At 39.5% G+C, this 17,448-nt stretch overlaps 1 protein-coding gene across 5 annotated transcripts in view; it reads left to right on the forward strand.

Annotated features, from left to right (window-relative positions):
• Positions 1-17,448, forward strand: part of PPA2 (inorganic pyrophosphatase 2) — a 141,510-nt gene that overhangs the window by 98,663 nt on the left and 25,399 nt on the right. For 4 of the 5 annotated variants that reach the window (XR_010322039.1, XM_010590484.3, XM_003410473.4 and 1 more), the window contains one exon: positions 9,197-9,324. Coding sequence is in view for 3 of the 5 variants with exons in the window: in XM_010590484.3 (XP_010588786.2) it covers positions 9,197-9,324 (128 nt within the window). In the remaining 2 variants the exon portion in view is untranslated. Of the gene's footprint in view, positions 1-9,196; positions 9,325-12,250; positions 12,407-17,448 lie in introns of all 5 variants that reach the window. The other variant, XR_010322038.1, reaches the window with a different exon arrangement.

Here is a 17,448-nt window from a genome sequence, read left to right on the forward strand (position 1 = left end):
TGCTCAGCATACAGATTGAGTAGGTATGGTGAAAGGATACAGTCCTGACACACACCTTTCCTGACTTTAAATCACACGGTAACCCTTTGTTCTGTTCAAATGGCTGCCTCTTGATCTATATATAGGTTCCTCATAAGCATGGTGAAGTGTTCTGGAATTCCTTTTCTTCACAATGTTATCCGTAATTTGTTATGCTCCACACATTCAAATGCCTTTGCATAGTCAATAAAGTACAGATAAACATCATTCTGGTATGCTCTGCTTTTAGCCAGGATCCATCCGACATTGGCAATGATATCCCTGGTTCTGCATCTTCTGAATCTGGCTTGAGTTTCTGACAGTTTCCTGTCGATATACTGCTGCAGCTGCTTTTGAATGATCTTCAGTAAAATTTTACTTGCATGTGATATTAATGATATTGTTTGATACTTTCTGCATTTGATGGAATCACCTTTCTTGGGGAAAGGCATAAATATAGATTTCTTCCAGTCGGTTGGCCAGGTACCTATCTTCCAGATTTCTTGAGTGAGTACTTCCAGTGCTGCGTCCATTTGTTGAAACACCTCAATTGGTGTTCTGTCAATTCCTGGAGCCTTGTTTTTCACCAGTGCCTTCAGTGCAGCTTGGACTGAAGGAAGAACTTCAGTACTGTTGATTCCTGCTCATATGATACCTCCTGAGATGGTTGCTAACCAAAAGGTCGGCAGTTCAAATCTGCCAGGCACTCCTTGGAAACTCTATGGGGCAGTTCTCCTCTGTCCCATAGGGTCGCCATGAGTCAGAATCGACTCGACGGCATTGGGTTGGTTTGAGATGGTTGAACGTCGACCAGTTCTTTTTGGTATAGTGATTCCTTGTATTCCTTCCATTTTCTTTTGATGCTTCCTGAATTGTTTAATATTTTCCCCCATAAAATCCTTCAATATTGAATTTTTTCTTCAGTTCTTTCAGCTTGAGAAATGCCGAATATGTTTCTCCATTTTGGTTTTCCATCTCCAGGTCTTTGTACATGTCATTTTAATACTCCAGCAGCTCTTTGAAATCTTCTGTTCAACTCTTTTACTTCCTTATTTCTTCCTTTCATTTCAGCTACTCAACCATCAAGAGCAAGTTTCAGAGTCTCTTTTGACATACATTTTGGCCTAACATTGTCCTTATTTTTTCTTCCATGATCTTTATCATTTAAGATTTTATATTTAATTTTTTGATCAATTTTCAGTTAGTTTTTGTGCATGATGTGAGATATGGGTCTTGTTTCATTTTTTTTTGCAGATGGATATTCAATTATGTCAGCACCATTTGTTAAAGAGACTGTTTTCCCCATTTAACGGACTTTGGGCCTTTGTCAAATGTCAGCTGCTTATAGTTGGACGAATTTATGTCTAGATTCTCAATTCTCTTCCATTGGTCTATGTATCTGTTGTACCAGTACCAGGCTGTTTTGACTACAGTGATGGTATAATAGGTTCTAAAATCAGGTACTGTGAAGCCTCCCACTTTGTTCTTCTTCACTAATGCTTTACTTATCTGGAGCCTCTTCCCTTTCCATATGAAGCTGGTAATTTGTTTCACCATCTCAGTAAAAAATGTCCTTGCACTTTGGATCAAGATTGCATTGTATCTGTAGATAGCTTTGGGTAGAATTGACATTTTCACAATGTTAAGTCTTCTGTCCATGAGCAGGGTATGTTTTTCCACTTATGTAGGTCTCTTGTGGTAGTGTCTCATAGTTTTCTTTGTGTGGGTTTTTTATGTCACTGGTTAGATTTATTCCTAACTATCTTATCTTCTTGTGGGCTATTGTACATGTTATTTATTTGGTGATTTCCTCTTCAAAATTTTCTTGTTGGTGTTGAGGAATCCAACTGAGTTTCGTGTATTTATCTTGTATTCTCATACTTTGCTGAAATCTTCTATTAGTTCCATTAGTTTTCTTGTGGATTCTTTGGGGTTTTCTGTGTATAAGATCATATCATCTGCAAATAGGAATATCTTTACTTCTTCCTTACCAATTTGGATGCCCTTTATTTCTTTTTTTGCCTTATTGCTCTGACTGTGACCTCCAGCACAATGTTAAGATTGGTGATAAAAGGCATCCTTGTCCGGTTCCTGTTCTCAAGAGGAATGCTTTCAGACTATCCATTTAGCATGATATTGGTTCTTGGCTTTGTATAAATATCCTTTATTATGTTGTGGAATTTTCCTTCTATTCCCATTTTGCTGAGAGTTTTTATCTTGAGTGGATGTTGGAATTTGTCAAATGCCTTTTCTGCATCAATTGATAAGATCATGTGTTTCTTGTCTTTTGTTTTATTTACGTGATGGATTACATTGGTTATTTTTCTTCATTTTCATTGTACTTTAGATAACGGTTTATAGAACAAACTACTCATTAAACACTACAAATATTGTTTTATGCCATTGGTTAACAACCCCCAGACATGTCAACACTCTTGGATTCTGTGTTACCAGCTTTCCTGTCCCCTCCTGCCTTCTAGTCCTTGCCCCTGGGTTGGTATGCCCCTTTAGTCTCATTTTATTTTATTGGCCTGTCCAATCTTTGGCTGAAAGGTGAACCTCAGGAGTGACTTCATTACTGAGATGAAAGGGTGTCCGGGGGCCATACTCTTAGGGTTTCTCCAGTCTCTATCAGACCAGTAAGTCTGGTCTTTCTTTTTTAAGTTACAATTTTGTTCTACATTTTTCTCCAGCTCTGTCCAGAACCCTCTGTTGTGATCCCTGTCAGAACAGTCAGTGGTGGAAGCCAGGTACCATCTCATTGTACCAGACTGAGTCCGGTGGAGGCCATGGTAGATGTGGTCTATTAGTCCTTTGGACTAATCTTTCCCTTGCATCTTTAGTTTTCTTCATTCTTCCTTGCTCCCGAAGGGTTGAGACCAGTGGAATATCCTAGTTGGCCACTCACAGGCTTTTAAGACCCCAGACACTACTCACCAAAGTTGAATTTAGAACATTTTCTTTATGAGCTATGTATGACAGTTGAGCTACATGTTCTCTGAGACTATGGTCCTCACAGCTCTCAGCCCAGGAATTCCATCCCTTACGGAGTTTGGATGTATCTACGGAGCTTCCCACCCACATGTCTGTCAGTTTGTCATACTATGGGGGCTTGCGTGTTGCTGTGATGCTGGAACCTATGCCACCGGTATTCAGATACCAGCAGGGTCACCTGTGGAGGACAGGTTTCAGCTGAGCTTCCAGACTAAGACAGACTAGGAAGAAGGACCTGACAGTCTACTTCTGAAAAGCATTATCCAGTGAAAACCTTATGAATAGCAGCAGAACATTGTCTCATATACTGCTGGAAGATGAGCCCCCCAGGTTGGAAGGCACTCAAAAGATGACTCGGGAAGAGCTGCCTCCTCAAAGTAGAGTTGACCTTAATGACGTGGATGGAGTAAAGCTTTCAGGACCTTCATTTGCTCATGTGGCATGACTCAAAATGAGACGAAACAGCTGCAAACATCCATTAATAATCAGAATCTGGAATGTATGAAGTATGAATCTAGGAAAATTGGAAATCATCAAAAATGAAATAGAATGCATAAACATTGATATCCTAGGCATTAGTGAGCTGAAATGGACTGGTATTGGCCATTTTGAATTGGACAGTCATATAGCCTATTATCCTGGGAATGACAACTCAAAGAGGAATGGTGTTGCATTCATCGTCAAAAAGAACGTTTCAAGATCTATCCAGAAGTACAACACTATCAGTGATAGCATAATATCCACACGTCTACAATAAAGACTGGTTAATACGACTATTATTCAAATTTACGGACCAACCGCTAGGGCCAAAGATTAAGAAATGGAAGATTTTTATCAGCTGCTGCAGTCTGAAATTGATCGAACATGCAATCAAGATGCATTGATAATTACTGGTGATTGGAATGCAAAAGTTGGAAACAAAGAAGAAGGATCAGCAGCTGGAAAATACGGCCTGGGTGATAGAAACATTGCCGGAGATCAAATGATAGAATTTTGCAAGACCAATGACTTCTTCATTGCAAATACCTTCTTTCACCAGCATAAACGGCAACTGTACACATGGACCTTGCCAGATGGAACACACAGAAATCAAATTGACTGCATCTGTGGAAAGAGACGATGGAAAAACTCAATATCATCAGTCAGAACAAGGCCAGGGGCCGACTGTGGAACAGACCATCAATTGCTCCTATGCAAGTTCAAGCTGAAACTGAAGAAAATCAGAGTAAGTCCACAAGAGCCAAAACACTGCCTTGAGTATATCCCACCTGAATTTAGAGACCATCTGAAGAGTAGATTTGACGCATTGAACACTACTGACCAAAGACCACATGAGTTGTGGAAGAACATCAAGGACATCATCCATGAGAAAGCAAGAGGTCAGTGAAAAGACAAAAAGAAAGACCAAGATGAATGTCAGAGGAGACTCTGAAACTTCCTCTTCAGCGTCGAGCAGCTAAAGCAAAAGGAAGAATTGATGAAGTAAAAACTGAACAGAAGATTTCAAAGGGCATCTCGAGAAGACAAAGTAAAGTATTATAATGACATGTGCAAAGAGCTGGAGATGGAAAACCAAAAGGGAAGAACATGCTCAAAGTTTCTCAAGCTGAAAGAGCTGAAGAAAAAAATCAAGCCTTGAGTTGCAATAGTGAAGGATTCCATGGGGAAAATATTAAACGATGCAGGAAGCAGCAAAAGGAGATGGAAGGAATACACAGAGTCATTATACCAAAAAGAATTAGTTGATATTCAACCATTTCAGGAGGTGGCATATGATCAGGAACTCATGGTACTGAAGGAAGAAGTCCAAGCTGCTCTGAAGGCATGGAAGAAAAACAAGGCTCCAGGAATTGATGGACTATCAATCGAGATGTTTCAACAAACAGATGCAGCACTGGAGGTGCTCACTCGTCTATGCCAAGAAATATGGAAGACAGCTTCCTGGCCAACTGATTGGAAGAGATCCATCTGTATGCCTATTCCCAAGAAAAGTGATCCAACCGAATGGGGAAATTATAGGGCAATATCATTAATATCACACGCAAGCAAAATTTTGCTGAAGATCATTCAAAAATGGCTGTAGCAGTATATCAACAGGGAACTGCCAGAAATTCAGGCCAATTTCAGAAGAGGACATGGAACCAAGGGTATCATTGCTGATGTCAGATGGATCCTGGCTGAAAGCAGAGAATACCAGAAGGATGTTTACCTGTGTTTTATTGACTATGCAAAGGCATTCGACTGTGTGGATCATAACAAACTATGAATAACATTGTGAAGAATGGGAATTCCAGAACACTTAATTGTGCTCATGAGGAACCTTTACATAGATCAAGAGGCAGTTGTTTGAACAGAACAAGGGGATACTGATTGGTTTAAAGTCAGGAAAGGTGTGCATCAGGGTTGTATTCTTTCATCATACCTATTTAATCTGTATGCTGAGCAAATAATACGAGAAGCTGGACTATATGAAAAGGAACGGGGCATCAGGATTGGAGGAAGATGCATTAATAACCTGCACTATGCAGATGACACAACCTTGCTTCCTGAAAGTGAAGAGGACTTGAAGCACTTACTAATGAAGATCAAAGACCACAGCCTTCAGTATGGACTACACCTCAACATAAAGAAAACAAAAATCCTCATAACTGGACCAGTGAGCAACATCATAATAAACAGAGAAAAGATTGAAGTTGTCAAGGATTTCATTTTACTTGGATCCACAGTCAACAGCCATGGAAACAGCAGTCAAGAAATCAAAAGACACATTGCATTGGGTAAATCTGCTGCAAAAGACCTCTTCAAAGTGTTGAAGATCAAAGATGTCACCTTGAAGACTAAGGTGTGCCTGACCCTAGCCATGGGATTTTCAATCGCGTCATATGCATGCGAAAGCTGGACAATGAATAAGGAAGACAAAGGGTTGACGCCTTTGAATTGTGGTGTTGGTGAAGAATATTGAATATACCATGGAGTGCGAAAAGAACAAACAAATCTGTCTTGGAAGAAGTGCGTCCGGAATGCTGCTTAGAGGCAAGGATGGCAAGACTGGGTCTTACATACTTTGGACATGTTGTCAGGAAAGATCAGTCCCTGGAGAAGGACATCATGCTTGGCAGAGTACAGGGTTAGCAGAAAAGAGGAAGACCCTCAACGAGGTGGATTGATACAGTGGCTGCAACAATGAGCTGAAGCATAACAACAATTGTAAGGATGGTCAGGATCGGGCAGTGTTTCGTTCTGTTGTGCATGGGGTTGCTATGACTCGGAACTGACTGGACGGCACCTAACAACAATGGAGCTTCCTTGACCTTGCCTTGTACAAGTTGTGCTGGCTTTCTCAGTATTGTGTACTATCTTACTCTTCACCAGTGTTACCTCATAGATATTGTCTATTTAGTGTTTTTCCATCCGCATCCCTCCCCTCCCTCGTAAGCATCAAAGTACACATTCTTTTCCAACACACATGGGACATTCTCCAGAATAGACCACATCTGAGGCCACAGAGCAACCCTCAACAAAATCCAAATCACTGAGATAATACAAAGTATCTTCTTTCACCACGCCGTTGAAGTAGAAATTAGCGACAGGAAGAGCAAGGAAAAAAAATCAATTACATGGAAACTGAATAACACTCTGCTTAAAAACCACTGGGTAGAAGAAATCAGAGATGGAATTAAAAAATTACTAGACACAAACAAGAATGAAAACACATCATACCAAAATCTTTGGGATACAGCAAAGCAGTGCTGAGAGGTCAATTTATAGTAATAGATGCACACATCCAAAAAGAAGGAAGGCGCAAAGTCAAAACATTAACCCTACAACTTGAACAAGTAGAGAATAGCAAAAGAATCCTACAGCCACCAGAATAAAAGAATCAGTAAAGATCAGAGCAGAAATAAATGAAATAGAGAGTAGAAAAACAATGGAAAGAATCAGCAAAACCAAAAGTTGGTTATTTGAGAGGATCAACAAAATTGACAAACCACCGGCCAAATTGACAAAAGAAAAACAGAAGAGGACACAAATAAATGAAATGGGCAGCACTACAACAGACCCAACTGAAATAAAAAGGAGCATAACAGAGTACTATGAAAAACTATACTCCAACAAATTTGAAAAGCTGGAGGAAATGGACAAATTCTAGAAACACACTACCTATCAAAACTAACACAAAATGATATTGAACATCTGAACAGACCCATGACAAGAGATTCAAAAGGTAATAAAAGAACGCCCAACAAAAAAAGGCCCTGGTTTAGATGGCTTCACTGGTGAATTCTATGAAACATTCAGAGAAGAGCTTATACCAGTACTGCTCAAACTATTTTGAGTAATACTGGTGTAATCCTTACTGGTGCAATACTTCGAATTCATTCTATGATGCCAGCATAACCCTGATACCAAACACCCAAAAAAAGAGAAAATTATAGACCAGTCTCTCTCATGATTATAGATGCAAAAATTCTCAATGAAATTCTAGCCAATAGAATTCGTCATATTTAAAATAAAAAAAAATACCATGACCGAGTAGGATTCATACCAGGTATGTAAGGATGGTTGAACATTAGAAAATCAATCAAGATAACCCACCACATAAAAGGAAAGAAAAGAATCACATGATCACCTCAGTCGACACAGAAAAGGCATTCGACAACGTTCAACAACCATTCCTGAGAAAAACTCTCAATAAAATAGGTATAGAAGGGAAATTTCTCAACGTAATAAAGGGTATCTATGCAAAACTAACAGCCAACATCATTCTTGATGGACACAGACTGAAAACATGCTCCTTGAGAAAGGAACAGGGCAAGGATACCCTTTGTCACCACTCCTATTTAACATTGTCCTGGAGCCCCCAGTTCCTGGCTTAGGGAAGCTGGCAGATTATTTTTTCCAGTTTGTTAATTTGTTCCCTCTCCAAAGTTGGGAGAATGGCTCTGAGTGTGTAGACAGGTCCTACTTACCACCCAGGGGGCGCAGCAATCACTGAAGCCTGGCCAGGACCCAGAGCAGAGCATGGAGGGGGCAGGTAAGTGGGAGAGAGTTACTTCCTAAGGGGAGGGGAGGGTTTTTTGATCCGTGCAGAAGGTTTTTAGAAGGTTAGACACTGGTGCTTATCTTTTGTCAGTTCAGCACTGAGTGCTCCTTCCTGGTTCCGGGAGGTTTGAGCGGAATCTCCACCACCCTGTTTCTCCAGATGTGGAAAATGCGTCCCAAGCACTACTGTTTTTCTCAGCCCGTGGGAGCCAACTGAATAAGCCTGCAGGGTGCCAGCCAGGCCAGGTCTGGCAAATCCTTGCTGCTTCTGAACTGTCTCTCCCTTCCCCTGCTGCTCAGTCCAGCTCCTCAACTTTGGTCTTCAGTGCTCCTAGATTGTCGTATATTGTCAGTTCATTTGTTTTTTCAGGCCTTTGTTGTAAGAGGGACAACAGGACTACTGTGCCATCTTGGCTTCGCTTCCTCAACTTTTTAAAATGACAACTCATTTTGTACTGAGAAATGTACTGGCGTGTATAGTGTTTGGAGCCTTGGTGGCACAGTGGTTAAGAGTTTGGCTGTTAGGGCTCCTAATTATAACAACAGATGTAGTTGGCATAAATGATTTGGGAGTAAACATACCTGAAACTTGGTAAAGCTGATATCCTGACCATGCAAAACTACCTACATTCGTGTTTTCTGAAACATACTTCCTTGCTTTTATGTGTGCTGTTCCTTCCTGCCTTTTTCCCCTCTTGTATGCTTGGTGATGTGCATCTCTTTTAGGATGCTTTCTCTCACTTCGCCTTATGTAACTTTTCCATTCTTGAATATATCTGTTAGAACCTTTTTTTTTTTTCTCACTTTACTGAAATTTGTTGTCTATTTGTCTGCTTTTCTTAACTAGAATCCTGAGCTCCTTGAGGAAAAAAAACTTTGTTATACTCAGTTTCTTACCGTTTGTACCCACCACAGTGTCTGAAGGTGCTTCATAAATGTTTGTACAACGAAGGAATAATGTTTTATATATGAAAAAAACAAGCTCAGAGGTGATAAGACACATGTCAACAATCATGCTGCTACTTAGCAGCAGACTTTGACAAGACCTGTGTTTCCTGCCTCCTCGAGTCCAATGTTCTACCGTTAAATAAAATGAATTTTGATTTTTAACAAAAGGACTTTTTGTTTTTTCGTTTTACAGACATTAGTGATGTGAAGAAGTATAAACCAGGTTACTTGGAAGCTACCCTTGATTGGTTTAAACATTATAAAGTGCCAGAAGGAAAACCAAAAAACAAATTTGCTTTTAATGGGGAATTCAAAGACAAGGTGAGTTTGATAATTTTTATTTTAAAATGTACCTTCCAGTATAGGTACAATACTTACCTCAATTTCGAGAATTTCTAATGTGAATATTTGTATGTGTTGTTGTTGTTGTTAGGTGCCGACCAGTCAGTTCTAGCTCAATAGCCACACTATAACAGAATGAAACCCTGCCCAGTCCTGCACCATCCTCACAATCATTTTGCTTGAGCCCATTGTTGCAGCCACCGTGTCAATCCATCTCGTCGAAGGTCCTCCTCTTTTTCATTGACCCTCCACTTTACCAGGAATGATGTCCTTCTCCAAGGAGTGGACCCTTCTGATAACATGTTCAAAGTGTGTAAGATGAAGTCTTGCCATCCTTCCTTCTCAGAAGCATTCTGACAATACTTCTTCCAAGATAGATTTATTCCTTCTTCTGGCAATCTGTGATATATTTAATATTCTTTGCAAACACGGTAATTCAAAGGCATCAATTCTTCTTTAATCTTTCTTATTCATTGTCCCACTTTCACATGCACCAGAGGCCATTGAAAACACCATGTCTTGGGTCAGGCACACCTTAGTCCTAAAAGTGACATCTTTGCTTTTTAACACTCTATAGAGATTTTTTGCAGCAGATTTGTCCAGTGCAATGCATTGTTTAATTTCTTGACTGCTCTTCCATGGGCATTGATTGTGGATCCAAGTAAAATGAAATCCTTAATAACTTCAGTGCTTTCTCCATTTATCGTGATGTTGCTTATTGGTCCAGTTTTGAAGATTTTTGTTTTCTTCATGTTAAGGTGTAATAGATACTGAAGGGTGTAGTCTTTGATCTTCATCAGTAAGTGCTTCAAGCCTTCACTTCCAGCAAGCAAGGTTGTGTCATCTGCTTAACACAGGTTGTTAATGAGTGTTCCTCCAATCCTGATGCCTTGTTCTTCTTCATATAGTCCAGCTTCTTGGATTGTTTGCTCAGCATACAGATTGAATAGGCTTGGTGGAAAGATACAACCCTGACACATACTTTTCTTGACTTTAACCCATGCAGTATCCTCTTGTTTTGTTCGAACAACTGCCTCTTGGTCTAAGTACAGGTTCCTCATGAGGACAATTAAGTGTTCCAGAATTCCTATTCTTCGCAATGTTACCCATCATTTGTTATGATCTACACAGTTGAATGCCTTTGCATAATCAATAAAATATAGGTAAACATCTTTCTGGTATTCTCTGCTTTCAGCCAGAATCCATCTGACATCAGCAATGATGTCCCTTGTTCCACATCATCTTCTGAATCTGGCTTGAATTTCTGGCAGTTCCCTGCTGATGAATTGCTGCAAGCACTTTTGAATGATCTTCAGCAAAATTTTACTTGTGTGTGATGTTAATGATATTGTTTAATAATTTTCTCATTCTGTTGGGTCACCTTTCTTTGGAACGGGTACAAATACGGTTCTCTTCCAATAGGTTGGCCAGGTAGCTGTCTTCCAAATTTCTTGGCATAGATAAGTGAATACTTCCAACACTGAATCTGTTTGTTGGAATATCTCAGTTAGCATTTCTTCAGTTCCTGGAGTCTGGTGTTCCACAAATGCCTTCAGGGTAGCTTAGATCTGTTCCTTAGTACAATCGGTTCTTGATTGTATCCTGCGCCCTGAAATGGTTGAACGTCAATCAATTTTTTTTGGTATAGTGACTCTGTGTATTCTTTCCATCTTCTTTTGATGCTTCCTGCCTCATTCAGTATTTTGCCCATAGAATCCTTCAGTATTGAAACTCAAAGCTTGAATTTTTTCCTCATTTCTTTCATCTTGAGAAATGCCGAGCTTGTTCTTCCTTTGTGGTCTTCCAACTCCAGGTCTTTGCACATTTCATTATAATACTTTGTCTTCTGTAGCAGCCCTTTAAACTCTTCTGCTCAGCTCTTGGACTTCTTCATTTCTTCCTTTCACTTTACTTACTCTACATTCAAGAGTAACTTTCAGAGTCTTTTCTGACATCCATTATTGCCTTTTCTTCCTTTCTTGTCTTTTTAATGACCTCTTGTTTTCTTCATGTATGATGTCCATAATGTCACTGCACAACTCATCTGGTTTTCGGTCATTAGTGTTCAGTGCATCAAATCTATTCTTGAGATGGTCTCTAAATTCAGGAGGGATATACTCAAGGTCGTACTTTGGCTCTCCTGGACCTATTCTGTTTTTCTTCAACTTGAACTTGCATATGAGCAGTTGATGATCTGTCCCACAGTTGGCCCCCGACCTTGTTCTGACTGATGGTACTGAGGTTTTCCATTGTCTTTTTCCACAGATGTTGTCAATATGATTCCTGTGTAGTCCATATGGTGAGGTCCATGTATATAATCATTGTTTATGTTGTTGAAAAAAGGTATTTGCAATGAAGAAGTCGTTGGTTTTGCAAAATTCTATTATGCCATCTCCGGCATTGTTTCTATCGCCAAGGTCATATTTTCCAACTACCACCAGTCCTTCTTTTTTTCCAACTTTCACATTCCAATCTCCAGTAATTATCAATGCATACTGATTGCATATCCGATCAATTTCAGACTGCTGAAGTTGGTAAAAATATTAAATATCTTTATCTTTTGCCTTAGTGCTTCGTGCATAAGTTTGAATAATAGTTGTATTAACTGGTCTTCCTTATAGGCCTACGGGTATTATCCTGTCACTGACGGCGTTGTATTTCAGGAGAGATCTTGAAATGTTCTTTTTGATGATGAATGCAACACCATTCCTCTTCGAGTTGTCATTCCCAGCATAGTAGACCATATGATTGTCTGATTCAAAATGGTCAATACCAGTCCATTTTTGCTCACTTATGTCTAGGATAACAATCTTTATGGGTTCCATTTCATTTTTGACCAACTTCCAATTTTCCTAGATTCATACTTCTTAAATCCTATGTTCTGATTATTAATGGATGTTTGCAGCTGTTTCTTGTTTTGAGTCATGACGCATCCACAAATGAAGGTCCTGCAGTGAAAGCTTGACTCCATCCACATCATTAAGGTCGACTCTACGTTGAGGAGGAAGCTCTTCCCCAGTCACATTTTGAGAGCCTTCCAACGTGAGGGGCTCATCTTCAGGTGCTGTATCAGACAGTGTTCCACTGCTATTTATAAGGCTTTCATTGACCAGTTTTTTCAGAAGTAAGACTGCCAGTTCCTTCTTCCTAGTTTGTCTTAGGCTGCAAGCTCAGCTAAAACCTGCCTACCAAGGGTGACCCTGCTGGTATTTAAAATAGCAGTAGCAAAGCTTCTAGTTAACACAGCTACACCCAAGCCACCACGGTACGACAAACTGACAGATACATGGTGGATTTGTATGTAGAATGATTAAAAAGTATTTTGACTAACCTTCATAGTTAAGGGTATTATTTTATGATTTTTATTTAAATATTTTTTCAGGAGATTTCTCTAAGTGAATCAGTGAGGCTAAAAACATCTCTATCTATCTCCTTTATTTCAGAAAATGAAAGAATTCCTTGTAAATTGTATATGAACAAAAATCCTCCATTTATGGTTTCAGGAAGGGAAGAGTTACTTACCCTTAGGGTAGATACACAGGAACTTCCCTCCTAAGTTTTTATTCTATCATGACCAAAATGAGCTGCTTAACAATTAAGAAAGCAATTGAATTGTCTTACTGTCATAGAATTTTTCTATTTGAATACCATAGAAATCATCGGGAAGTGTTTCTAATATGACATAAATGGAAAGAATAGCCTAAACAAGTCTAAAATATGGAATATTTTTTAAAGTTATTACCACTAAGTAAATTGCATATTGTAAACTAATGTTAAGTGGATGCTAATAAGTAAAATATGTTTTGTAAGTAAAGTAAGGTGTGTTAATGAAAACTTAAAGTGTACAGTAAATATTTTGCTATCCAAGAATTTATTGCTGGGCTCAATATTTTTTAAAAGACACATTAACAAAACTGTTACTACCTGGAGGTATTTGTTTAGGATTATTGTTGTTGTTAGGTGCTGTCGAGTTGGTTCCGACTCATAACGACCCTATGCTCAGCAGATCCAAACATTGCCCGCTCCTGCGCCATCCTTACAATCGTTGTTATGCTTGAGCTCATTGTTGCAGCCACCATGTCAATCCACCTCGTTGAGGGCCTTCCTCTTTTCCGCTGACCCTGTACTCTACCAAGCATGATGTCCTTCTCCAGGAACTGATCCCTCCTGACAACACGTCCAAAGTATGTAAGACACAGCCTCGCCATCCTTGCCTCTAAGGAGCATTCTGGCTGCACTTCCTCCAAGTCAGATTTGTTTGTTGTTTTGGCACTCCGTGGTATATTCAGTATTCTTCACCAACACCACAATTCAAAGGCGTCAACCCTTCTTTGGTTTTCCTTATTCATTGTCAGCTTTCACATGCATATGACGCGATTGAAAATCCCATGGCTAGGGTCAGGCACACCTTACTCTTCAGGGTGACATCTTTGCTCTTCAACACTTTAAAGAGGTCCTTTGCAGCAGATTTACCCAATGCAATGTGTCTTTTGATTTCTTGACTGCTGTTTCCATGGCTGTTGATTGTGGATCCAAGTAAAATGAAATCCTTGACAACTTCTATCTTTTCTTCGTTTATCATGATGTTGCTCATTGGTCCAGTTATGAGGATTTTTCCTTTCTTTATGTTGAGGTGTAGTCCATACTGAAGGCTGTGGTCTTTGATCTTCCTTAGTAAGTGCTTCAAGTCCTCTTCACTTTCAGCAAGCAAGGTTATGTCATCTGCATAACACATGTTGTTAATGAGTCTTCCTCCAATCCTGATGACCCCCGTTCTTCATATAGTCCAGCTTCTCGTATTATTTGCTCAGCATAAAGATTAAATAGATATGGTGAAAGAATACAACCCTGACACACACCTTTCCTGACTTTAAACCATTCAGTATCCCCTTGTTCTCTCTGAACAACCGCCTCTTTATCTATGTAAAGATTCCTTATGAGCACAATTAAGTGTTCTGGAATTCCCATTCTTCGCAATGTTATCCATAGTTTGTTATGATCCACACAGTCGAATGCCTTTGCATAGTCAATAAAACAGAGCTAAACATCCTTCTGGTATTCTCTGCTTTCTGCCAGGATCCATTTGACATCAACAATGATATCCCTGGTTCCATGTCCTCTTCTGAAACTGGCCTGAATTTCTGGCAGTTCCCTGTTGATATACTGCTGCAGCCATTTTTGAATGATCTTCAGCAAAATTTTGCTTGCATATGATATTAATGATATTGTTTTATGATTTCCACATTCGGTTGGATCACTTTTCTTGGGAATAGGCATACAGATGGATCTCTTCCAATCAGTTGGCCAGGAAGCTGTCTTCCATATTTCTTGGCATAGATGAGTGAGCACCTCCAGCGCTACATTTGTTTGTTGAAACATCTCAATTGATATTCCATCAATTCGTGGACCCTTGTTTTTCTTCGATGCCTTCAGAGTAGCTTGGGCTTCTTCCTTCAGTACCATTGGTTCCTGATCATATGCCACCTCTTGAAGTGGTTGAACATCGATTAATACTTTTTGATATAATGACTCTGTATTCCTTCCATCTTCTTTTGATGCTTCCTGCGTTGTTTAATATTTTCCCCCATAGAATCCTTCACTATTGCAACTCAAGGCTTGAGTTTTTTCTTCAGTTCTTTCAGCTTGAGAAACGCTGAGCATGTTCTTCCCTTTTGGTTTTCCATCTCCAGCTCTTTGCACATGTCATTATAATACTTTACTTTGTCTTCTCGAGACGCCCTTTGAAATCTTCTGTTCAGTTCTTTTACTTCATCAGTTCTTCCTTTGCTCTACCTGCTCGATGCTCAAAAGCAAGTTTCAGAGTCTCCTCTGACATCCATATTGGTCTTTTCTTTCTTTCTTGTCTTTTCAGTGAACTCTTGTTTTCTTCATGTATCATGTCCTTGATGTCATTCTACAACTCATCTGGACTTCAGTCACTAGTGTTCAATGCGTCAAATCTATCCTTCAGATGGTCTCTAAATTCAGGTGGGATATACTCAGGGTCGTATTTTGGCTCTCGTGGACTTGTTCTGATTTTCTTCAGTCTCAGCTTGAACTTGCACAGAAGCAATTGATGGTCTGTTCCACAGTCGGCCCCTGGCCTTGTTCTGACTGATGATATTGAGCTTTTCCCTCGTCTCTTTCCACAGATGTAGTCCATTTGATTTCTGTGTGTTCCATCTGGTGAGGTCCATGTGTATAGTCACCATTTACATTGGTGAAAGATGGTATTTGCAATGAAGAAGTTGTTGGTCTTGCAAGATTCTATCATTTGATCTCCGGCATTGTTTCTGTCACCAAGGCCATATTTTCCAACTACTGATACTTCTTCTTTGTTTCCAACTTTTGCATTCCAATTGCCAGTAATTATCGATGCATCTTGATCGCATGTTTGATCAATTTCAGACTGCAGCAGCTGATAAAAATCTTATCTCTCTTCATCTTTGGCCCTAGTGGTTGGTCCGTAAATTTGAATAATGGTTGTATTAACTGGTTTTCCTTGTAGGCGCATGGATATTATCCTATCACTGACAGCATTGTACTTCTGGATAGATCTTGAAACGTTCTTTTAGACGATGAATGCAACACCATTCCTCTTTGAGTTGTCATTCCCAGCATAGTAGATTATATGATTGTCCAATTCAAAATGGCCAATACCAGTCCATTTCAGCTCACTAATGCCTAGGATGTCAATGTTTATGCGTTCCATTTCATTTTTGATGATTTCCAATTTTCCTAGATTCATACTTCCTGTATTCCAGGTTCCGATTATTAATGGATGTTTGCAGCTCTTTCTTCTCATTTTAAGTCGTGCCATATTAGCAAATGAAGGTCCTGAAAGCTTTACTCCATCCACGTCATTAAGGTCAAGTCTACTTTGAGGAAGCAGGTCTTCCCCAGTCATCTTTTGAGTGCCTTCCAACCTGGGGGGCTCATCTTCCAGCACTAAATCAGACAGTGTTCCCCTGCTAGTCATAAGGTTTTCACTGGATAATGCTTTTCAGAAGTAGATTGTCGGGTCCTTCTTCCTACTCTTTCTTAGTCTGGAAGCTCAGCTGAAGCCTGTCCTCCATGGGTGACCCTGCTGGTGTCTGAATACCGGTGGCATCCAGCATCACAGCATCACAGCAACACGCAAGCCCCCACAGTGCGACAAACTTGACAGACGTGTGGGGGTGTTTAGGATTATTAAATGTAAATATAAAATTATTATTTAAAGCTGGATCTACACTAAATTAAATGTTATATTTATGTAAATGTAAATACCCAAACCCAATGCCATCAAGTCGATTCCAACTCATCCAGCCCTGTAGGACAAAGTAGAACTGTCCCGTAAGGTTACAAAGCAGTGACTGGTGGATTTTAACTGCTAACATTTTGATTAGCAGCCAGATGCTTAACCACTGCACCACTGGGGATCAGTAAATATAAATAAGATATTGAAAATGTATAAAATAAATTATTTTTAGCTTTTCCTCAAAATGTATCTTATATTTTACATCAAATAATAAAATTTTCTAACCCGTATAGTACTTTTATTTACCGTTATTGCTTCAGGGTGAGTCAGCCAAGTCATGAATTCATAAAGCGTGAAGTATTTTGGAGTTTTTTGTTTGTTCGTTTTTAGTTTGTTCGTTTTTAGTCAAGCATTACTTCTTTTCTGTATGAAGACTAGGTCATTTATACACCCTCTTTTCAGAATATAATCATTTTGTGCGTTGATTTTTCTATTGTTTAAAATATAGTGTCTAACTCAGGAAAATTAAATTGTGGTTCTTTAACGTGATTGAAAGGATGACTCCCATTCTTTTTCTTCTGCCATCCTTTAATCTAGATTTTTCCTGCCTAGTCCTTTAAGTGATACTGAAATTGGCTCTGTTGGGGGTGGTAATATATGCTCTCGAGTTGATTCTGACTCATAGTGACCCTATATCACAAAGTAAAATTGCCTTATAGGGTTTCCCAGGCTGTAATCGTTTGTTGGAATTCGGCGGGGAAGGGAAGGGGACAGCTCGCCAAGTCTTTTCTTCCTTAAAGTTGCCAATGGGTTCAAATCACCACGCTTTTGGTTAGCAACCAAGTGGTTAACCATTGTGCCAC

The sequence above is a fragment of the Loxodonta africana genome, chromosome 5, assembly GCF_030014295.1.
Source record: "Loxodonta africana isolate mLoxAfr1 chromosome 5, mLoxAfr1.hap2, whole genome shotgun sequence".
Taxonomy (NCBI): Eukaryota; Metazoa; Chordata; class Mammalia; order Proboscidea; family Elephantidae; genus Loxodonta; species Loxodonta africana.